Source organism: Hyla sarda, chromosome 6, assembly GCF_029499605.1.
Source record: "Hyla sarda isolate aHylSar1 chromosome 6, aHylSar1.hap1, whole genome shotgun sequence".
In the NCBI taxonomy this organism is placed as follows: Eukaryota; Metazoa; Chordata; class Amphibia; order Anura; family Hylidae; genus Hyla; species Hyla sarda.
In genome coordinates, this window is record NC_079194.1 from 59,058,389 (window position 1) to 59,082,287 (window position 23,899).

Here is a 23,899-nt window from a genome sequence, read left to right on the forward strand (position 1 = left end):
GCAACACTGATTGACAATCAATTTCACGTGCTGTTGTGCAAATGGCACAGACAACAGATGGAAATTATAAACTATTAGCAAGACACCCCCAATAAAGGAGTGGTTCTGCAGGTGGTGACCACAGACCACGTCTCAGTTCTGATGTTTTGGTCACTTTTGAATGCTGGCAGTGCTTTCACTCTAGTGGTAGCATGAGATGGAGTCTACAACCCACACAAGTGGCTCAGGTAGTGCAGCTCATCCAGGATGGCACATCAATGCGAGCTGTGGCAAGAAGGTTTGTTGTGTCTGTCAGCGTAGTGTCCAGAGCATGGAAGCGCTACCAGGAGACAGGCCAGTACATCAGGAGACGTGGAGAACGCCGTAGGAGGGCAACAACCCAGCAGTAGGACCGCTACCTCCACCTTTATGCAAGGAGGAGCAGGAGGAGCACTGCCAGAGCCCTGCAAAATGACCTCCAGCAGGCCACAAATGTGCATGTGTCCACTTAAACGATCAAAAACAGACTCCATGAGGGTGGTATGAGGGCCCAACATCCACAGGTGGGGGTTGTGCTTACAGCCCAACACTTTGCAGGATGTTTGGCATTTTCCAGAGAACACCAAGATTGGCAAATTCGCCTCTGACGCCCTGTGCTCTTCACAGATGAAAGCAGGTTCACACTGAGCACATGTGACAGACGTGACAGAGTCTGGAGATGCCGTGGAGAACGTTCTGCTGCCAGCAACATCCTCCAGCATGACCGGTTTGGCGGTGGGTCAGTACTAGTGTGGGGTGGCATTTCTTTGGGGTCCCGCACAGCCCTCCATGTGCTTGCCAAAGGTAACCTGACTGCCAGACCCTTTTGTGAGACCATATGCTGGTGCGGTTGGCCCTGGGTTCCTCCTAATGCAAGACAATGCTAGACTTCATGTGGCTGCAATGTGTCAGCAGTTCCTGCAAGAGGAAGGCATTGATGTAGAGAGGTCATATGGGCACGTGGAGGCCACACACTACTGAGCCTTATTTTGACTTGTTTTAAGGACATTACATCAAAGTTGGATCAGCTTGTAGTGGGGTTTTCCACTTTGATTTTGAGTGTGACTCCATATCCAGACCTCCACGGGTTGATACATTTGATTTCCATTGATAATTTTTGTGTGATTTTGTTGTCAGCACATTCAACTATTTAAAAACGAAAGTATTTCATACGATTAGTTCATTCATTCAGATCTAGGATGTGTTATCTTAGTGTTCCCTTAATTTTTTTGAGCAGTGTGTATATATGCTTGGCCAAGCACACATGTTCAGAAATAACTATAAGGAAACTCACCACATTGAGAGCTTCACATTTGTCTTGACTTCGTGCCAAAAGATACAGCACAGCTCTAACTACATATGGTGGAACCTGATCCCCATGGCTTTGCAGAGAATGAAGGTAACTTTGAACTGTCCACCATAAATCAGTCTCTGATATAAATCTATAAGCAAAGACAACTTAAGTTACACGCCTGCATACTACTACTACTTCAGTACCACTACTCTTATCAAATTCAGCGTGAATATTTGGGCGCTTACAAGGTGGCAGTGAGGTTACCTATATCTTGGTAAATATCCTATGACCATTTATGGCCCATTTAAAATGAGGTACTATCATTATATCTCTTTAGCTTCTGAAAGAAATTGCTCAATGTATAGTCAGAAAAAGATCTAATGATTTAATGATTAGTGTTGCTCGCGAATATTCGCAATTCGAATATTATTCGCGAATATCGCATATTCGCGAATTCGCGAATTTCGCAAATATAGCGCTATATATTCGTAATTCCGAATATTCTTTTTTTTTTTTTCTTCACAGTACACATCACAGTGATCATCCCTCTCTGCTTTCAGCTTGTGTGGTGTAAAGAAGGCTGTAATACTACTGTGTGAGACTGGTGTGCGAAAATTCGCATATGCGAAAATAAAACGAGAATATAAGGAATATGCGAATATTCGCGAATATATGACGAATATTCGTCCATATATTCGCGAATATTCGCGAATTCGAATATGGCCTATGCCGCTCAACACTATTAATGATACATACAGTATATTGTTTATTGCCAATCTAAATGCACTGCCCTGGGCAACGCTCTTACAAGAAGAGTCATTGTTCAATGCTTGTTATTATGGAATGTCCATCATATATGCAGGATGGAAGGGGCCTTGAGGAGAGCGCCAAAAGGCGTATGGAGCCTTATAGTGGTTGACCTGTTGTTAAAAACCTATCCTCTATTCGCACGATCAGACACAAAACAGGGCCAAACTCTTACCTCTGAACACTCTCCCGCATCTTCTGAGACGTACTCGAGGGTAATGGCCAGTTCGGCTTATAACAAATAAGGCCCCTTTCACACTATAAGGCCAGGATTCCAATTGGGGTTTTTTTCAGTGTTTTTTTTTAACTGAAAAAAAAAATGCTAGAAAAAACGTCAGTGTAATTTCCTGCATCTGACATTTTTTCTGGCATTTTAGCATTTGAGTTGAAATTGCATTTTTGGCCCCTTTGGCGTTTTTTTTTTTTTGTTTTTTTCAAAATGTGTTGGGTACCAAAAAAAAAGGATGCGGTAGGGATGGGAAACAATTTATTTAAGGACATTTTTATTTTTTATAATTAACTTTTACAGAATTTTTAATAAAGTGTGTATATGTGTTTTTTTCTCATTTTTTTTTAAAACATTTTTTAGGTAGTACTACTACTCCCAGCATGGAACAGACTGTTCCATGATGGGAGTAGTAGTACCTGTACTAATAGACATATCGCCCTGGTTTCAATCTTGACACCCGATGCAATTGTCCATAATATAGCAGAGATGCGGAGCTGCTCCATACAGCGCTTTCATCTCTGCTCTATACTTCGGCCGGCCAGTGATGTGTATAGAACATCACTCATTCATATTTTCCACCCAGAGTGGTGATCGGCCGTATGGTTGCAGCCAATCACAGCTCTCAGCGGGAAATATGAATGAATGATGTTCTATTCACATCACTGGCCGGAGAACAGAGCAGAGATGCGAGCGCAGGAGAAAGCCACTCCACATCTCTGCAATAGATAGGACGATCGCATCGGGTGTAAGGAGTGACACTTGGTGTGATCTTTCCTTAACTGCAGGTACTACTACTGCCATCATGGATCACACTCTGCTCCATGTTGGGAGCTGTAGTACCTGCAGTTAAAGGGGTTATCCAGGAAAAAAACTTTATATATATATATATATATATATATATCCCATGCATGCTTAAAGGGGTACTCTGCTGGAGAACATATACTTTTTTAAATTAACTGGCTCCAGAAAGTTAAACAGATTTGTAAATTACTTCTATAAAAAAATCTTAATCCTTTCAGTACTTATGAGCTGCTTAAGTTGAGTTGTTCTTTTCTGTCTAAGTGCTCTCTGATGACACCTGTCTCGGGAACCGCCCAATTTAGAAGCAAATCCCCATAGCAAACCTCTTCTACTCTGTGCAGTTCCCGAGACAGACAGAGATGTCAGAAGAGCACTGTTGCCAGACAGAAAACAACAACTCAACTTCAGCAGCTGATAATTATTGAAAGGATTAAGATTTTTTTAACAGAAGTAATTTACAAATCTGTTTAACTTTCTGGATCCAGTTGATATAAAAAAAATAAAACATTTTTTCCTGGAATACCCTTTTAAGGAAAGATCACAGCGGATGTCACTCCTGACACCCACTGTGATCCTCCTGTATAATGTATAGATGCCGCTCTTCTATGGTCCCCTGCACTGGAACCATCTTGCCAATCACAGCTCTCTGCGGGAAATATGAATAGGTGTATGTATACGGCAGTGCAGGGAACCATAGAAGAGCGGCCGGCCGCATCTATACATTATACAGAAGGATCGCAATGGAACCCAGGGCGATCTGTCAATTAGTACATTGTGTTCCATGCTGGGAGTAGTAGTACCACCTAAAAATAAAGGAAAAAAAAGTGAAAAACACACACACTACATTTTTATTATTGTTGGCTATATTTTTTTGTACCCTGCCCGCACACATAAATTGATCCCTGTTTAAAAATTAATAAGAATGTTGTTATAAAAAAAAGATGAATTTAGTTAAATACAATTTTTTCCATCACTACTGTATCTTTTTTATATATATATATATATATATATATATATTTTTTTATGGTACCCTACGAAATTTTATTAAAAAAGGTATCTCCATCACTTTTTTTGATCGCTAAAGTCCAAAAGAGAATAAAAAGCGCCTGCAAAAATGCCAAAGATAAAACCCACGTAGCATCTTTCTTGGCGTTTTTTTTTTTACTCCCATAGACTTCTATGGGAGAAAAACGCCACGATTTCAGGGGAAAAAAACGTCATAGGCTCAACATGCTGTGATTTTGCAAAACTACCAAGGAGCTGAAAAACACCAAAAAAAGAGTGAAAAAACACCAAAAGGATAAAAAAATGCTAAACGGAAAAACGCCAAGTGGAAAAAGAATATAGCGATTTCTCATTGATTTACAGCTAACATCTGGTCGCAGCGTTTTTTGGCCGAAAAAACGCCATGCGGTAGAATTGGCATTTTTCTAGCATTATCTGGCCCCCACAGTGCTTCTATGTACATATGCTGCCGCAGCACTATGATAGACAAGTATTCTTTCAGAAGCGCATGGGGCCAGAATACTAATAGAATACTTTCCATTCATAGCGCTGCCGGGAGCTTATGATAGCGCTGTTCCATGATGGGGGTAGTAGTACAAACACTAATAGGAACAAAGATAGGCACTGCCACTTATATGTGGCAGTGCCTATCTTGCGGTATATAACCTCTTTAGTTTGCGTTGTAACAACAGCACCAGAGCTTGATAGCAGACCCACTACAAGATTTCTTCCTGTGCTCAACCCCTCAGAAAGACAGTTCAAATCAAACAGCATAGAAAATAACAGAGGGAGCACTCACGATTAGGAAATTGCTTCAAGTGGCATCTTTATTCTTAAAGGGGTACTCCGCCCCTAGACATCTTATCCCCTATCCAAAGGATAGGGGATAAGATGTCAGATCGCCGTGGTCCCGCTGCTGGGGACCCCCGGGATCCCCGCTGCGGCACTGCGCTATCATTACAGCACAGAGCAAGTTCGCTCTGCACGTAATGACGGGCAGTACAGGGCCCGGAGCATCGTTACGTCACGGCTCCGCCCCTCGTGACATCACGGCCTGCCCCTTTCAATATAAGTCTATGGGAGGGGGCTTGGCGGTCGTCACGCCCCCTGCCATAGACTTGCATTAAGGGGACGGGCAGTGATGTCACGAGGGGCGGAGCCATGACGTCACGCTGCTCCGTCCCCTGTATTGCACGATCAGACACTTATCCCCTATCCTATGAACTATAGATAGGGGATACATTTTTAATAACCGGACAGACCCTTTAAGGAGCGGAGCATGGATTTTTACAAACCCAAGTCATATACATTTCTACAACACCTTGGACTTGGACTGGATCAGGGCAGGTTTTCAGTATTTGAATTAAACAATAATGTTTCTACTCAATGACAAGGAAAGAGCATGGACCATGAAAACACTGAGAAACTGAAACAGCGTGGGCATTATTTATCAAATATTTAAAAAAGTGACCAACCACTGTGTTGCTTTCCTCTGTTCACAGCAGCTTAAACGAATGAAATAAATTAATGTCTTCTCTGAAATTCCATATTTTCTTAACTGGAGGGGGCCAAATGAATTTCTTAATACTTCTTTATAGCAGTCAGAGCTACATTTCTTCTCATACTGAGCTCCAAATCCCGGGCATAGTTATAGATTTATACATAAAATGCTGGCTCCAGCTGCCACTATATGAATCTTAGGAGCTAGTTACATACTGTTTTATGGTAGGCAATAACACAGCATGCAGTAAGGTCCCGCACCCTCTCTTTAACATCTATGTGTATACTATAGAACATAAGTGGATCGCAGTAGTGGTAACCAAGCTTGTATTCCTCTTTAGTTTTCTTCATTTAGATTGCAAAGTATATAATAGACTGAAGCACTTGTGATACCCTACAGTCCATAATCTCCAATGAGAAATTGAAAACTCCATAGCTACAATAAGAAAACATGATATGTTACCTGTCTTCCATTAGGTAAGCAACGCATGCAATGATCAGAAGCGCTTGCTGCTTGCAAATTAGAACCTCTCTATCAGTTTGGCCATTTGGTGACTCCAGTAAAATAGATATAAAACCTTCTACGCTGCCTTCAATGTGGATTAAGCTCTTTTTTAAAATATCAAAGACTTCTGTGATAAAAAGGTACATACCTGTAAATTTACTCTTGATTTATCTAGCTCATATATCAAAAGCATTTAAAATTATAACAAAGCAAATCTCTATAAATAACACCTGCATGTAGATCAGATACATGACAAAAAAGCAAGTAACAGATATATTTTATGATGCATTATTCCTTCATCTCGGATGTGGCACTCCAGACATCTGGTGCACGGAGCGAACTTTGCTCTGTGCTGGATGACTGGCGATGCGGGGTGGAGGCTCATGATATCACGGCCGCACCCCGCTCGTGATGTCACGGCCATGCCCCCTCAATGCAAGTCTATGGGAAGGGGCGTAACGGCCGTCACGCCCTCTCCCATAGAATTGCATTAAGGGGGCGCGACCATGACATCACCACGAGCGGGGCGCAGCCGTGAAGCCACAAGCCTCCAGAGCTGCACCCGATGCTCTAAATGAATGCCGGGTGCCGCAGGAAGATCGCGGGTGTCCCCAGCGGCGGGCCCCCCATGATCAGACATCTTATTCCCTATCCTTTGGATAGTCTAGGGGTGGAGTACCCCTTTAAAAACTCAATTTATAGAAAATAATTATTATTATTATAATAACAGCAATAATAATATTAACAATAATAATAATCTGTAAAGCACATTTGACAGACTTTTCCCCCCACACTAAACCCAATGACACTTTATCTTTCTTATTTTAGTGTGATAATCCAACAACTCAGTTACCTTTTTGAGAATTTGTCTCATTAGCTGATTTTACTTCCCAAACAATACTACATAAGTGACACAGAAAATCAGAACATGCATTGTTCACATTAAAGTTCCTTCAAAAAAAGAAGAAAAAATACATATTTGAGTTATCAGATCATTTCAAATAATGTATATGCCATTTAAAAAAAAGTATAAGGCTTACACTTGTAAGGTGAGTTAAGGAGATCATCACTAAAAGATGTATTACATAGAGTGATTATTTGGCGAATAGGCCGATATCTCCCTACTAGGGCCAGCGATCAGATATTAAATGTACAAACGCTCATTTATCAGCTGATCTCTATATTTTGCCCTGCTAAAAAGTCCTTGATTGTCGGCCACACATCTTGCCGTATAATAGGGGCCGCACGAACGATCTAGAGATCCTGACGCTCTCCCCACACAATAATATTCAAGGTCAGTAAATGTGCTGATCTATGAGATCAGGGCTTGTGTATAGAGACTGCTGGCCCAGCTAATAGAGCTTTTAGGGCGAGGACCTGCAAGCAGTTGGCTGCATGAAGTCAATATTCAGCAGCTAATGGCCAAATTATTTCGCTTGCAAAATGTTCAACCGAAATTGGTCACACAAGGTCATCTGCTTGTATGGCCTCAACTTAAAAACTACAATCTACATGCACATTTTTTTGTATAAACCTTTGCCAGTCAGAAATCCACAATATGGTATTATGGCGTAGTTTAATTTAATGGGGTACTCCCCTGCCCCAGCAGATGCGGGCTGTGGGAGTCGTGACAACATGGCCACGCGCCTCGTGACGCCACGCCCCCTCAATTGAAGTCTATGGGAGGGGACGTGGCAGTCGATAGACTTGCATTGAGGGGGCATGGAGTGGCTTGGTGTGACGACCAAAATGTTCCGGACTTTGGGGCAGTTGAGTACCCCTTCAAGTACCAAGAAGCACAAACTTCTATTTGAACATTCCAGTGAGTGTTGTTTTTGTTCTTTTTACCTTTGAACAGAACATAGTGTTGACTTTATTTCCATGGCCAATCTTATAATAGATGCTGAAGCTGTGAAATAAAGAAAGTAAATCTCTTACTGCCCTAATGAAAACAACAAATCATGACACTTACTCTATCCCCCCCCCCCCCATCCAAAAATACTACAATGCATGCTAATACATGAACAAAACATGAAAAAACAGGTATATAATTTGATTATTCTAAAACACTGCAACATATACTGTACAATAAAAAGAAAATGGGCTATATAAGGGTACATTAAGTCTGGGTTCACACAGCGTTTTTTCAGGCGTATTTCATTTGTGAAAATGAGTCCGCGAAATTGTGGACATATTAAGTCTGCATTTTTAACATTAATTTGCTCTATGTATATCTATGGGTAAGTGGTTGCCTGCGCACACAATATTTAATAATATGGCCACATTTTTACAGCCGTTAGGCTTCTTTCACACTACCGTCATGTTCCTGCATTTTGACAGCTGTTTTTCTCCTGAAAGAAGTCATGAAAAAATAGAAAAATAACTGAACATAACGGGTGATAACGGACGACCAATGTCCATTATTTTAACAGGCATTCTGTCAAAATAACAGACATGTTCATCCGTTATCACCCGTCATTTCATCCGTTATAGTCCGTTATTTTATGTCTGTTATTTTATTTCCATGTTCTGAGTATGTGCAGTACAAATAATGGATCATAACGGACATTAAAATAATAGGCACTAACGGATGTAAAATGTGAACATCCGTCACCCTTAGACTTCAATTTTTTAATTTTAACGTCCGTTATTCCACCGTTATTTTTGATGGGGAAAAAATTTGTGCATGCACCGTCTTTTGTGCCGTCAAAGATAACAGATGTTACTCATAATGGGACATAACTGGTGTTGCAGGATGGTCAAAAAATCCCTTTGACATGAATGGGATTTTTTGACGACTGTTTTGGGGACTATATGATGTGAGTTCATGACGGGAGTTTTTACAGGTGCCTAAAGGTAGTGTGAAAGAAGCCTAAGCCACCAGGCCTCTGTATACAATGAAAGGGATGTGCAGCTCGTGTAAGTACCAAGGCCTCTTCACTGTGAGGAGGAGTAGGACCTACAAGTCATGGAGAACATGGCCACCAACACTTCTCTGCTCTGCTCTTTATAAATGAATGACAAAGTGCAGAACCAATGACAACAAAAGGAAATAAAATCTCTTAAATGGTTTATCCAAAGATTACATACACACCGAGTTTTACAGCAAATATCTCTTTCATATTAGGTACAACTGCAAACATATCAGTAAGCATCAAGAAGAATATCTCCATTGTTGCTGGAACTGCTGTCCATTCATAATATTTCTACAAATTTAAAGGAAAGAACATAGACTAGTACACACCAGTATAGTAACATAAACGTAAAATCATGTAGTCTTTAACATATGTAGGATAGGTTCACATCTGTGTCGGAGGCTCCGTTTGGTGCCTTTTTCTCACATTCCGTTCATGATCGGAAAACAGAGTTGGCTAGTCCGCTGCATGATGGACAATAACAAAACCCTATTGATTCCCCTCACGGTTTTTTCCCTTGCTCCCTATCATTTTGTATGTGTTTTGTATGCAAATATGTTATGTGTAATGTAATGGGAATCTCTACTCCTACAAAAAGTGAAAAAATATTCCAACATCTAAACAAAATAAGGCTGTGTTTACATAACAATTGTGCATCCATGAAACCTATATGTTGCCACACTTTTAAGTATGATTCAGTATCCTTATATGTTTGAATATAATTTTAAGATGAAGTGGCCGCTTTGCAGGAAACGCTGGACTGACACACTAGGCAGAAGATGCAGAGTGGAGCTTGTAGAGAAAGGTATGGAAAGTCCCAAAGACTTACATAGGATTCTAGATAAAATCCCCAACACTCGCAAATGTGGATGAGTTAAAGGGGTACTCCGGTAAAAACCTTTTTTCTTTTAAATCAACTGGTGGCAGAAAGTTAAACATATTTGTAAATTACTTCTATTAAAAAACCTTAATGCTTCCTGTACTTATTAGCTGCTGAATACTACAGAGGAAATTCTTTTCTTTTTGGAATGCTCTCTGATGACATCACGAGTACAGTTCTCTCTGCTGATGTTATTATAATAATAATAACGCTTTATTTATTGTTGTCCTTAGTGGGATTTGAACCCAAGTCCCCAGCACTGCAAGGCAGCAGTGCTAACCACTGAGCCACCATGCTTCCCTTAACATACATCTGCTATGCATGGTTGCTAAAATGGACAGAGATGTCAGCAGAGAGCACTGTGCTCGTGATGTCATCAGTGTTCCAAAAAGAAAGGAATTTCCTCTGTAGCATTCAGCAGCTAATAAGTACTGGAAGGATTAAGATTTTTTAATAGAAGTAATTTACAAATATGTTTAACTTTCTGCCACCAGTTGATTTAAAAGAAAAAAGGTTTTCACCGGAGTACCCCTTTCAGGATTAATTTAACTCTACAGGGTATGGATACACCTTAATAAAATGGGAATGGTTGGTGATATTAACTTCCTGTTTGTGGCACATTAGTATATGTGGGGGGGAAACTTTTCAAGATGGGTGGTGACCATGGCGGCCGTTTTGAAGTCGGCCATTTTGAATCCAACTTTTGTTTTTTCAATAGGAAGAGGGTCATGTGACAAATCAAACTTATTGGGAATTTCACAAGAAAAACACTGGTGTGCTTGGTTTTAACGTAACTTTATTCTTTCATGAGTTATTTACAAGTTTCTCTTTGTTTACAGACATTGGCATGTCGTCGAGGTTAACACGTGAGGAGCGGATAGAAGTTGTGTTGATGTCTGGTGAACGCAGTAACCGGGTCATTGCAGCAGATTTCAATGCAAGACACCCTACGAGACCACCCATCTCCCATGCTACAGTTAGCAAACTGCTTGCTAAGTTTCGTGAAACTGGTTCAGTGTTGGATTTGCCAAAATGTGGACGCATGAAATCTGTCACTAATGATGAAACATCAGTGGCTGTCATAGCTTCATTCATCAAGAGCCCACAGCTTAGCACTCGCCGCATGTCACTGGAGAGTGGCATTAGGCGAACATCCCTTTGGCGGATATTAGCTACTCACAAATGGCACCCTTACAAACTCCAGCTACTGCAGCATCTCAACGAGGATGACCCAGATCGGCACACTGGATTTGCAGAATGGGCAAAACAAAAATTGGAACAGGACCCTCAGTTTACGAAGAAGATTTTGTTCAGTGATGAGGCAAACTTTTATGTGAATGGTGAAGTTAACAAACAAAACCACCGCTATTGGTCTGACACTAATCCACATTGGATAGATCCCTCCAAGACTGTTGGAACACAAAAATTGATGGTATGGTGTGGTATATGGGGTACAAAGATAGTGGGGCCATTCTTCATCATATGGATGGATATGCGAAATTGCTACATGATGATGTGTTTCTCTTTTTATGCACTGAAGCTGGCACGTTCCCTGAGTTTTTCCAGCAAGATGGTGCACCACCACATTATGGGTGTCAGGCCCGAGCATTCCTAGATCCTGGAAAGTGGATTGGTCGTTGTGGGCCAGTTGAATGGCCCCAAAGGTCTCCCGATCTGACCTCCTGAGACTTTTATCTTTGGGGTCATCTGAAGGCAATTGTCTATGCTGTGAAGATACAAGATGTACAGCACCTGAAACTACGGATACTGGAAGCCTGTGCTAGCATTTCTTCTGTAGTGTTGCTATCAGTGTGTGAAGAGTGGAAGAAGAGGGTTGCATTGACAATCCAACACAATGGGCTGCACATTGAACACATTTTATAAGTGGTCAGAAAAAGTTACGTTAAAACCAAGCACATAATTGTTTTTCTTGTGAAATTCCCAATAAGCTTGATGTGTCACATGACCCTCTTCCTATTGAAAAAACAAGTTGGATTCAAAATGGCCGACTTCAAAATGGCAGCCATGGTCACCACCCATCTTGAAAAGTTTCCCCCCTCACATATACTAATGTGCCACAAACAGGAAGTTAATATCACCAACCATTCCCATTTTATTAAGGTGTATCCATATAAATGGCCCACCCTGTATATCGTACAGCCCTAATACATACAGACACACACACCTTGAGTTATATATATAGAAAACACTGAAAAACTAAACTAAAAAAAAGTGGCAGTGAGCTACACAAGGTTTGATGCTATAGTAGGACATGAAAACCTGTCAATACTCAATAGTGGTGCCGCATTTATAGATGATTTTAAGATTAAAACAGACATTTTGATTAATTAAAATCCCTTATCTATACCTTATATGATAAGAAATTGTACTCACCAAAACAATTGGTATACAAAAATTGTCACATGTATTTATCAGGTACAAAGAAAATGTCTGCAGTGTATTGTTGCTTTTGGAAGAAGGTGCTGTGAAGGCATTGCAATGAGCTATGCGGTAATCCTTACAGTCCAGGGCCAATCTAATTGGTGGAAATAAATCACAAATTCTAATGTATTCATTTTATTATAATTTATCTAGAATAAATAATGTACTTACATTTTTTGTCATTTGGTATTACTCCATTCAACCTAGTTGGAAATGTGGTAAAATAGACAGACACAGAGCTCACACTAATAGAAAAGTGACACTTTGGTCACGGCATAAAAAATGTATTATGTGTAATATCCATTGGCAAATCTTTTACTAGAAGAGAAAAAATCACCAATTAGGCTCAAATAATCAAAAAATAATAAATTTACTTAGATACAAAAATTGTACAAAAGTGCTGACTCTGGTGCGTGAATGGGGCTCTAGTGTTTTTTTTTGCTGGGCGGATGTAGTGGATCCGATGTCTCGGTCCCTCCTCCCTTCTGAACAGTTGGTATCTCGCTGGGATCTCCCCCATCTGAGCATTTCCACTACCTGCAACTTAGACACTTTTTGTCCTCAACAACTGGTTCTCTAGTGGTGTTTCAGCCTGATGGGTTTGAACGGTTGTGCCGTGGTGGACCTCAGGCGCGGGGTCTTCTCTCCGACATATACTCTTACCTCCTCCATCCTCCAGGTGGGGATCCCCTGACTCACCGATACATGAGCCGTTGGAAGTCGGCCCTTGGTTCTATTATTACCCATCCTCAGTGGCGTGTGATTTGGGTGAGGGCTTCAAAAGCTTCTATCTGTACAGCTTATAAAGAAACCCAGTAAAAAATGATTATGGGTTGGTATCACACCCCTGAGCTCTTAAATAGACTGAACCCATCTATCCCTCCTCAGTGCTGGCGTTGTGGAGTGGGTTTGGGTACGGTTTTCCATATCTTCTGGTTCTGTCCTCTTATAGTGGCTTACTGGAGGATGGTTCAGCGATTGATCTCTGATACTTTGGGTGTCCCGGTCCCTCTAGATCCCCGAATATTCCTTCTCCACCTTTCCCACCCTGCCTTATCTAAAAATCCCTTCAAGCTTTTTATGCAAATTGCTTTGGCCGATAAGACCCTAATAGCTAAATGTTGGAAGAGGACTCTTTCTCCCTCTGAGTCTGACCTGTCCGTGAAATTCGCTCCTTGGAATCCCTCACGGCCTCTTTGAACAACTCTTTTCCCTCATTTCATGCAGTTTGGGAGCCTTGGGTCCGCTTCTCTTACCGTCAACCACCTTTTCTTTCTTTTCCTTCTGATCCCCTTTCCATTTCCCCCTCGACTGTGGTCTGTTTTGTGTTTGTCTTCGTGGTCCCTTTATTACTCTCTCCACCTTCCCTCCCCCTTTGTTTTTCCCTATTTATGTTTGCAGCCCTTCGGGCGCTTAACCGATTCTGTTGTTATATGGAGGTGAGCCCTCTACAGCTAGGATACTGATCATAATGTCCTGGCACTGAGATGTTAGATGCTTTTGTTTGTGTTTATATGTCCTCCTTGACTTGCTGTAGCGGCCTTTTGTTAGCCTGGTATTTGTGTTCTGTTTTGCTAGCTATCGGCTAGCTATTATTCCTCCATGATGTTCTTTGTATGCTGCTATATATTACTTTGTATTTTGAAAAACTCTTTAATAAAAATTTCAGTAAAAAAAAAAAAGTGCTGACTCATAGGGAAGGGGGTGAGGATATAGGTGAGTGCCTACACTGGAGACCCTACCTATCTAGGTAGAGGTCTCCTCAATCTAAGTGTGGATAGGGACAGGAAACAAATAGACAATACTGCGCATATAGATCAGTAGACCTCTCTTGCCAACGAGTTTCGCCCTTTCTGATAACAGGGCTCATCAGGGAAAGAGAGGATACCACATATATACATACAAGACAGATGTTAGTACATTAAATAACAAACCAACACTTAAATAATAGAGAGAGAGATAGATAATAACGTCAATGGGTAAGTAGGTGTCTCAGCTGGTCAGAGAAAATGCTAGTCATAGTCAGTGTGATGTCAATGTACACAAGAAAAAGGAGATAATACAATATAGAAAATATGAAAAACTATTATTCCTCAATACGTTTATTTTTTTCATATATTTTGTTCCGCTTCCTAGAGGACATTTCATGAGTGCACAATCAATAAGATTACAGTAAAGAGACTCCAGGGTTGTATTTTTCAACCCGATACGGTGTCCCCATATAGATCAATTAGATAGAACCGCCCTTGGGGAAAGACAAAAAAATTTCAGGGGTGTTGAAATACTGGAAAACCACACTTAACCCCTTAAGGACTCTAAAGGGTTTTTCCGTTTTTGCACTTTCGTTTTTTCCTCCTTACCTTTTAAAAATCATAACCCTTTCAATTTTCCACCTAAAAATCCATATTATGGCTTATTTTTTGCGTCGCCAATTCTACTTTGCAGTGACATTAGTAATTTTACCCAAAAATGCACGGCGAAACGGAAAAAAAATCATTGTGCGACAAAATCGAAAAAAAAAAACGCCATTTTGTAACTTTTGGGGGCTTCCGTTTCTACGCAGTGCATATTTCGGTAAAAATTACACCTTATTATTATTCTGTAGGTACATACGGTTAAAATGATACCCTACTTATATAGGTTTGATTTTGTCGCACTTCTGGAAAAAATCATAACTACATGCAGGAAAATTTATACGTTTAAAAATGTCATCTTCTGACCCCTATAACTTTTTTATTTTTCCACGTACGGGGCGGTATGAGGACTCATTTTTTGCGCCGTGATCTGAAGTTTTTATTGGCATCATTTTTGTTTTGATCGAACTTTTTGATCACTTTTTATTCATTTTTTAATGTTATAAAAAGTGACCAAAATACGCTTTTTTGGACTTTGGAATTTTTTTGCGCGTACGCCATTGACCGTACGGCTTAATTAATTATATATTTTTATAGTTCGGACATTTACGCACACGGCGATACCACATATGTTTATTTATTTATTTTTTTACACTGTTTTATTTTTTTATGGGAAAAGGGGGGTGATTCAAACTTTTATTAGGGAAGGGGTTAAATGACCTTTATTAACACTTTTTTTTTACTTTTTTTTTTGCAGTGTTATAGGTCCCATAGGGACCTATAACACTGCACACACTGATCTCTCATCCTGATCACAGGCGTGTATTAACACGCCTGTGATCAGCATTATCGGCGCTTGACTGCTCCTGCCTTGATCTCAGGCACGGAGCAGTCATTCGTCGATCGGACACCGAGGAGGCAGGTAAGAGCCCTCCCGGTGTCCGATCAGCTGTTCGGGACGCCGCGATTTCACCGCGGCGGTCCCGAACAGCCCGACTGAGCAGCCGGGATACTTTCAGTTTCACTTTAGAAGCGGCGGTCAGCTTTGACCACCGCTTCTAAAGGGTTAATACCGCACATCGCCGCGATCGGCGATGTGTGGTATTAGCCGCGGGTCCCGGCCGTTGATTAGCGCCGGGACCGACGCGATATGATGCGGGATCGCGGCGCGATCCCGCTTCATATCGCGGGAGACGGCGCAGGACGTAAATATACGTCCTGCGTCGTTAAGGGGTTAATGACTGATCACTTTAGACCGAGATAGAGACTGATGCATAAACCAGAAGAGAGACTCCGGCTGTCAAATATATGATGGAGAGGCAGGCATTTAGATAGAACGGCAGAAGAATGGGGGCAGTCCGGATAAGCCATATTTCACTTATTGCATATTTAAGTAATGTCTACTTCCGATGGACCGATACTAGCTGCCAATGAGCCCCGAGACGCCATTGGCAAATCTAACACAAAACCAAACCACCAAGAAGGCCACAGTGTAATACTATTAAAGCAGACCAGTCAGCAGAAAAACGGGTATAGATAGGCACATGGCTAGATCAGTTAGTCAGCAGGATTCCAGGCATAACTTTTTATTTTTATTTTTTTCCCATAGTCCTTTTCAATGTGGAGATAAAAGACTTCTTGATTAAATGTAAATGACGCTAAAAAGCCTAGGGGATGTTCCCCAGCACGGCAAGTGTGGTGACCCAGTACAGAATATAGTATCCTGCCCATCCTGTGTGGCAGATGTTGCCTTCAGTGTCTGTCTTGGGCCGACACTACTCAGGACTCAATATATATTAATGTTATGCTGTGGTTAATGTTCTGGAATTTTCTATGTACCTGTTGCTTTAAGCCTGTTAAAACCTGTTGTCAGGGAAGTATGCAGAGGTTAACCATGTGACCTATCTGCCCAATGGGAATCCTCCAAATCTGCCCGATATATAGGGTGGGAGGAGCTAGTTGGTTCTCAGTTTCAATGCTTTGCTGAATGCACAATTGCAGACAGGTGTCAGCTCACTGCAGGCGGGATGCACGGTCCAACTCTCAGCAAACAGAAGAAAGAAACAGAAATGTCGGCACTCTTTTAAAACTCCAGATTTATTGCAGCCGTAAAAACATAAGGAACAAAGTGAAGACAATCAACATGCATGGTTGACGCATTTCGAGTCTATGACCCTTTAGCAAAACGTATTGCATGTACGTAACAGTGATGAATTTATAGTCAAAAAGGAGGAGTGAAACATGATGGTAACACCTGCGGAAGGATTAACCCCCTGCGATCCATCACAGAGCACTCTTACATGCAGTTTCAGATACCAACTGAAAAAAAGCACCATCTGAACTATACCTTTAAAATATGAAACAAACCAAAAACTTTAACGCTAGAAAAAGAAAAGAAACAAACAGTACTCTAATAATGAAAGAATAAGTCAGTGCAGCTATTTAAACCTTTTGGCTGGAAGCAGTCAAATTGGTATATCCACAAAGTCTCCAGATCTCTGAGAGCTTTCAGCCAATTTTGTCCCACTAAACATTTTGATGTTTTTGATACTATCATTGATGTTAATAAATTTGTACATGCATTGACTTTAAGGAGAAATTTTTTTGGGCATTAATGGTAATGATACACACAGTCCTGACAATTGTGACCCTGCTTCTACCCTAATTCTATGCAGGAGCAGATCGCTTTAGACGATCTACGCCTCCTTGAGTGCAATTCTTCTGAATCCCAGAAACACACCCTTGGCCCAGGCAAATTCTCAGTTAAGAACTCAGGTTTACACTAAACACCTTTTGTCCTTGTTGGAAAATATGACTTGGGATGATTCAATGTCATGGCTGGTTTGTGACATCCAATATCTTTGCACGTCTCTGCCTCACACTATGTCAGTACAGGCAGTGTAAGACATTATGCAACAACTCTCATTGTATGTTCGGTGTTACAGGGGTTCATTCTGGATGTTTTATGGTACATTTTATCACATACATTTTTTATGTATGAAAATATTTTTTATTTGCAAAAAACTGGTGCTTCTACGGGGGGCCAAGTCCTCCCCAACTGTAGCACATTTATTTGTTTTTTTGGTATGAAAACCAGTATATTTTCAATGAAACACCTTGTTCCTGATGTTTTTACGGCTTTGCTGAATGCACAGCTAGCAACACCTGCTGTGATCTGAACTCCTGGAGGAAGTCTGAAGAGAGGGTGTGAGGTGTTCTGAGGAGGCTATAATTTAACAAGTCTAATCCTGCAACCTGGCATCTTCTAAAGCATATCCCCTGCACTAAAAACGTTAAAGCCTAGCGGTAAGCACTAAAGTCCTGGGGATTCAAGTCCAAGTCAGTCATTCAAGTCAGTCACTAAAGTCAGTGTGGGTTGCCATACAGCAAGTCAGTCATATACAGCACAATCCAAGCAACTACAAGTCCCAGCAAGGCGATAGGCTTCCAAGGTTTACCTTGCGTACCAATCTGAGCTGTAATGGATTTTACCATCTATCCTGCCTCAGTAAAGACAGTTATCTGTAACCTTGCGTCAGAGTATTTATTGCCTGTGCATGGCACAGGAGAAGCTGGCTCAACCTCAGACAGTGTATAGGCTAACCGTGCCCAGGCATCACGAAAAGGTTAATTTGCACATTACCCTCACCCGACACCACACAAGAGCCCAGGTAAGTTTAGCCCATCTCTTCTTATTCACAGCCTCTCAACTTGCTTGCATCCATTTCCCCAATTTAACCAACCAAAGGCCTGCTGGGAGTTGTACTTTTGCAACAGCTGAAGGCACCCTTATTGGGAAACGTTCTATGCAATCTAAGGTCCCTTACCTGCAGGCATTGTGAAAGCTCTCTAGCACATTAGTAAGAAACTGTCCTTGACGGGAGATACTTTTAGTCTCATCCTTCTTAGTTTGCTTCCTCTATAAAAATAAATAAATCCAATATTTAATACAAATACATGTATATACTGTAGTTAGAAAGTAAGAATCCATTTGTAAAAGACAAAAGTAGAGTGGAATATGAAAGGGGTTATCTGGGAAGAGAAACAATAATACAGTTCGCAGTGTTCCATTTCCATCTACATGTCATTTTGGAAGTAAATATCACATTGCAATCATCACATTCTGGTGAAAAGGAGCCCACACCGGAGACCGTTTGCTCCAGTCTTAACCAGAGCTGCATTAAAGGGGTAAAACCATTAAAAAAATGAGCTGTTGCCAAAAAGTTAAACAGATTTGTAAACTACTTTCATTTAAAGGGGTTCTCCGGTGCTTACACATCTTATCCCTTATCCAAAGGATAGGGGATAAGATGCCTGATCGCGGGAGTCCCACAGTGGGGATGCCCGGGATCATGCATGCGGCACCCCGTTTGTAATCAGTCCTCGGAGCGTGTTCGCTCCAGGTCTGATTACGGTCGCCCGCAGGGCCGGCGGCGTGTGACGTCACACCTCCGCCCCCGTGTGACGTCACGCTCCGCCCCTCAATGCAAGCCTACAGGAGGGGGCATGATAGCTATCACGCCCCCTCCCGTAGGCTTGCATTGAGGGGCGGAGCGTGACGTCACACGGGGCCGGAGGCGTCACGTCACACGCCGCCGGCCCTGCGATCGACCGTAATCAGACCCGGAGCGGACCGGGGACTGATTACAAACGAGGTGCCGCGTGCATGATCCCGGGCGTCCCCAGCTGCGGGACTCCCGCGATCAGGCATCTTATCCCCTATCCTTTGGATAGGGGATAAGATGTGTAAGCACCAGAGTACCCCTTTAATTTCAGGGCTTATCAGCTGCTGTAAACCATAAAATGACCGGCCTTGGAAATAGGCATGTTTGACATATTTAGCTTCTTACTGATCTTTCTAATTTTTATCTCTTTTATTGTTGAATTTCATTTCTGAACTCAACTCATATGGTCTACTCCAGTGTTTCCCAACTAGGGTGCCTCCAGTTCTATCCAATCTCTATCATTGTTGAATTTCATTTCTGAACTCAACAATGATAGAGATAAAAATTAGAAAGTATCAGTAAGAAGCAAAGTATGTCAAACATGCCTATGTCTACAGGCCTTCATTATATGGATTCAGTAAGCTCTCTACAATAAGACTCACTGAAGATTTCCTTCTTGGGGATGTAAAAGAAAGCTCTGAGCAGCGCTCCATCATCTGTTTAAGAAGCTTCTCCAACTCTTCATACTGGACTGGAATACTGAGATGATCCTTTCTATGAAAGTAGATAGAAAAATTACTTTTATTCACTGTATACCTTGTGGTTGAGCAGTGCTAACTGTGTTCTTCATCTGTGCTTGTCACACATCCTTGGTAAAACATTGTAAACTGGTTCACAGCAAATTGCTTTGAATTTGTTGCAGATACTAATGAAGCTTAAATTCCTTTAACTCACCGTAAGGGTCCGTTCACACGGGCGGATTACCTGTGGAATTTTGCTACCATTGACTTCAATGGGTAAGCAGAAAATCCTCAGTAGAGGCAGATTTTCCTTCGGACCCATGGAAGACAATGGTGGCAAAATCTGCTGCGGATTTTCTGCAGTAAATACGATGCGGGAATTCCGTAGGTAATCCGTCCGTGTGAACGGACCCTAAGGGTACGTTCACACGAGCGGACCCACAGCGTATTTTACGCTGTAGATCCGCCGCTGAAGGAGCGCTACACGGTGGCTTTACATGTGCCTGCTCGGAGTGGCAATACGCTGCTACTAGCAGACACACTGAAGCGATGTACGACTCGCCACGCATGCGCGGTGTACTCGCACACATCGTGGCCGCTCCCCCTGCTCCATGAGCTAGGCAGAGAGCAGTTGCGATTTGCGAGTATGCTGCGCATGCGCGCTTTGGCTCGCACATAGCAGTGTGTCTGCTCATAGCGGCGTATTGCCTCTCCGAGCATTTAAATGTTGTGTTGCTCTCCTGCCTATTCTGCAAAGTTTGGTGTGGATAGACTCTGCAATGCTGAGCAGTCAGGTAGATGGGTATGACATAGTTGCCTCTGCAATACGGGCGTTCCCTAGCCCCTTGGTGCACTGTTATGCCCACGCTCAGTGTCCCAGTGCTATACCCCCTCCATAAATATTACGGTAATTCCTTTTTCTACAAGCATGTAGCCGATACAAGCTGTGACATCTCTAGCCAACGCCAGCATGTACCACATGTACCTGGAATACACACTGGTGGTACTGGCCACTCATCCGTGCTGGTGATGGCACAGAGCCAATGCGGGTGGGCAAAGTTTTGTAACAGCTGGAGGCACCATGATTGGGAAACACTGGGCTAGGGAAAGCCACCAAGAAGTTAATTTACATATTTGAATTTTAGGCCATAACTTGGGAACATTGCCACTGATCCAAAAAACAGAATAGATTGTTGGAATCAGCATCACCCACACTATTAACCTGTGCAAACTCTGTTCACACCACATTTTAGGTTTAGTGGTATGGGGTTGTTTTTTAATTTTTTTTTTTTTTTTATTGTCATACAAATATATCATTCCAAAGACTATTAACATCAGTTGAAAGGGCCTTAGTTTTTATTTCATTATATTGTTCTGATATATTGCAGAAAGTATATGAATGGTATTGGTGAAAACGTACAATTAGGTTGCCTTGCTGTTGCGTTTTGTAACTGCATCAAGTCAGTTTCCAGTAGTAAATAGTATTGAAAACTGCAACACTGGTATAAACATGTAATATTTCATATCAATAGCTAACCTTAAAAATGACGACACCGCTTTAGACGCTTGTATGGCAACTTCCAAAACAGAGCTGTTGACTGCCACCCTCAGAACATCTACAGCAGCTTTATACATTCCAGTACTGGTAAAAAGCTTTATTTCAACAGGCTGCCTGTGAGGCCATAGAGAAGCACAGAGTATTATACACAATATAATACAATTTACAAATATAACAAAAGAGCATGCATATGCACTAATCGCTCAGCACTTGTCGCTGCGTTCCGGAGTCCGGGTCACGGGCAGCTGGATCTCAGCGTGGACGCATCACAGGTAGCACTAAGAGGCAACGCCGGCAGTTTCGCACATGAGTGCGTGCTTCTTCCGGCCTCTGTGAGGCCGGAAGAAGCACACACTCACGTGCGAAACTGCCGGCGTTGCCTCTGAGTGCTACATGTGATGCGACCACTCTGAAATCCAGCTGCCTCCAGAACACAGTGACATGTGCCGAGCGGTGAGTGCATATGCATCCTATATTTGTTATAGGTGAATATTCAGTTCAGCGTGCCCTCCCCCTTTCTGTTTTTTGCACCAGTCTATAATACAATTTACACTTTGGTTAGAAACAGTACCGATTTTAACCCCATAAGAAAATAAAAACACTAAACATTGTAAATGCTATTTTTTTTTACTTCTACCAGCTCATTCTCTTGATCGGTGGGGTCCTGAACACTCAGACCCCGACCATTCAAAACTTTTTTGACGTGACAGAGCCCATTACAGTGATCCCCCGACCTACGATGGCCCCGACATACGATAATTTCAACATACGATGGCCTCTCAGAGGCCATCGCATGTTGAAGGCAGCATAAACATACGATGCTTTTGTATGTCGGGGCCATCACATAAACGGCTATCCGGCAGCACAGACTGCTTCAGCTGCCACCGGATAGCCGTTTAAGGTGCCCCATGGGATCCGGTGATGATCACTCACCTGTCCCCGGCGCTCCGGACCGTCCTCTCCAGGATCCCCTGCATCGCCGTCGCTTTCCTTCGTCGTCATCACATCGCCGCGCACGTCGTCCCGTCATCCAATAGGAGCGGTGTGCTCAGTATAGTGATGACGGCGATGAAGAGCGACGATCCCAGGCAGCAGATGTTACGCCTAGCGCTCCGGGTCCCCGCTCCTCCCCGGAGCGCTCACGGCGTCTCTTTCCCTGCAGCTCCCCGGTCAGTCCCGCTGACCGGGAGCGCTGCTCTGTCATGGCCGTTGGGGATGCGGTTCGCACAGCGGGACGCGCCCGCTCGCGAATCGCATCCCAGGTCACTTACCCGTTCCCGTCTCCTGCGGTCATGTGCTGGCGCGCGCGGCTCCGCTCTCTAGGGCGCGCGCGCGCCAGCTCCCTGAGACTTAAAGGGCCAGTGCACCAATGATTGGTGCCTGGCCCAATTAGCTTAATTGGTTCCCACCTGTTCCCTGCTTATATCTAGTCTCCTCCCTTGCTCTCCCTTGCCGGATCTTGTTGCCTTAGTGCCAGTGAAAGCGTTCTTTGTGTGTTTATACCCTGTGTACCAGTACCTTTGCTATCTCCCTTGACTACGAACCTTGCCGCCTGCCCCCGACCTTCTGCTACGTCCGACCTTGCTACTGCCTACTCCCTTGTACCTCGCCTATCTTCTGTATCTTCAGCAGCCAGAGAGGTGAGCCGTTGCTAGTGGATACGACCTGGTCACTACCGCCGCAGCAAGACCATCCCGCTTTGCGGCGGGCTCTGGTGAAAACCTGTAGTGTCTTAGAACCGGTCCACTAGCGCGGTCCTCGCCATCCCTCTCTGGCACAGAGGATCCACCTCCTGCCAGCCGGCATCGTGACAGTAGATCCGGCCATGGATCCCGCTGAGGTTCCCCTGCCAGTTGCCTCTGATATCACCACGGTGGTCGCCCAGCAAGCCCGACAGATCGCCCATCTAACCCACCAGATGTCAGAAATGTCCACCATTGTGCACCAACTTCAGTCGCAACTTCATCAGCAATCATCTCCTCCGCCAGCTCCTGCACCCCTTCCGCAGCGAGTGGCCACTCCTAGCCTCCGCCTGTCTTTGCCGGACAAATTTAATGGGGACTCTAAGTTTTGCCGTGGCTTCCTTTCGCAATGTTCCCTGCACTTGGAGATGATGTCGGATCAGTTTCCTACTGAAAGGTCTAAGGTGGCTTTCGTAGTCAGCCTTCTGTCTGGAAAAGCTCTGTCATGGGCCACACCGCTCTGGGACCGCAATGACCCCGTCACTGCCTCTGTTCACTCCTTCTTCTCGGAAATTCGAAGTGTCTTTGAGGAACCTGCCCGAGCCTCTTCTGCGGAGACTGCCCTGCTGAACCTGGTCCAGGGTAATTCCTCCGTTGGCGAGTACGCCATACAATTCCGTACTCTTGCTTCTGAACTTTCCTGGAATAATGAAGCTCTCTGCGC

At 42.9% G+C, this 23,899-nt stretch overlaps 1 protein-coding gene across 1 annotated transcript in view; it reads right to left on the bottom strand.

Annotated features, from left to right (window-relative positions):
* LOC130277434 (meiosis inhibitor protein 1-like) overlaps nucleotides 1–23,899 on the bottom strand; it is a 77,205-nt gene that overhangs the window by 619 nt on the left and 52,687 nt on the right. Inside the window, exons 13-21 of the mRNA XM_056528104.1 lie at nucleotides 21,473–21,607; nucleotides 19,858–19,969; nucleotides 18,578–18,669; nucleotides 12,349–12,490; nucleotides 9,254–9,365; nucleotides 8,008–8,068; nucleotides 7,013–7,110; nucleotides 6,118–6,286; nucleotides 1,313–1,460 (exon numbers count right to left, since the gene is read on the bottom strand). Of these exons, the coding sequence (XP_056384079.1) occupies nucleotides 1,313–1,460; nucleotides 6,118–6,286; nucleotides 7,013–7,110; nucleotides 8,008–8,068; nucleotides 9,254–9,365; nucleotides 12,349–12,490; nucleotides 18,578–18,669; nucleotides 19,858–19,969; nucleotides 21,473–21,607 (1,069 nt within the window). The remainder of the gene's footprint in view (nucleotides 1–1,312; nucleotides 1,461–6,117; nucleotides 6,287–7,012; nucleotides 7,111–8,007; nucleotides 8,069–9,253; nucleotides 9,366–12,348; nucleotides 12,491–18,577; nucleotides 18,670–19,857; nucleotides 19,970–21,472; nucleotides 21,608–23,899) is intronic.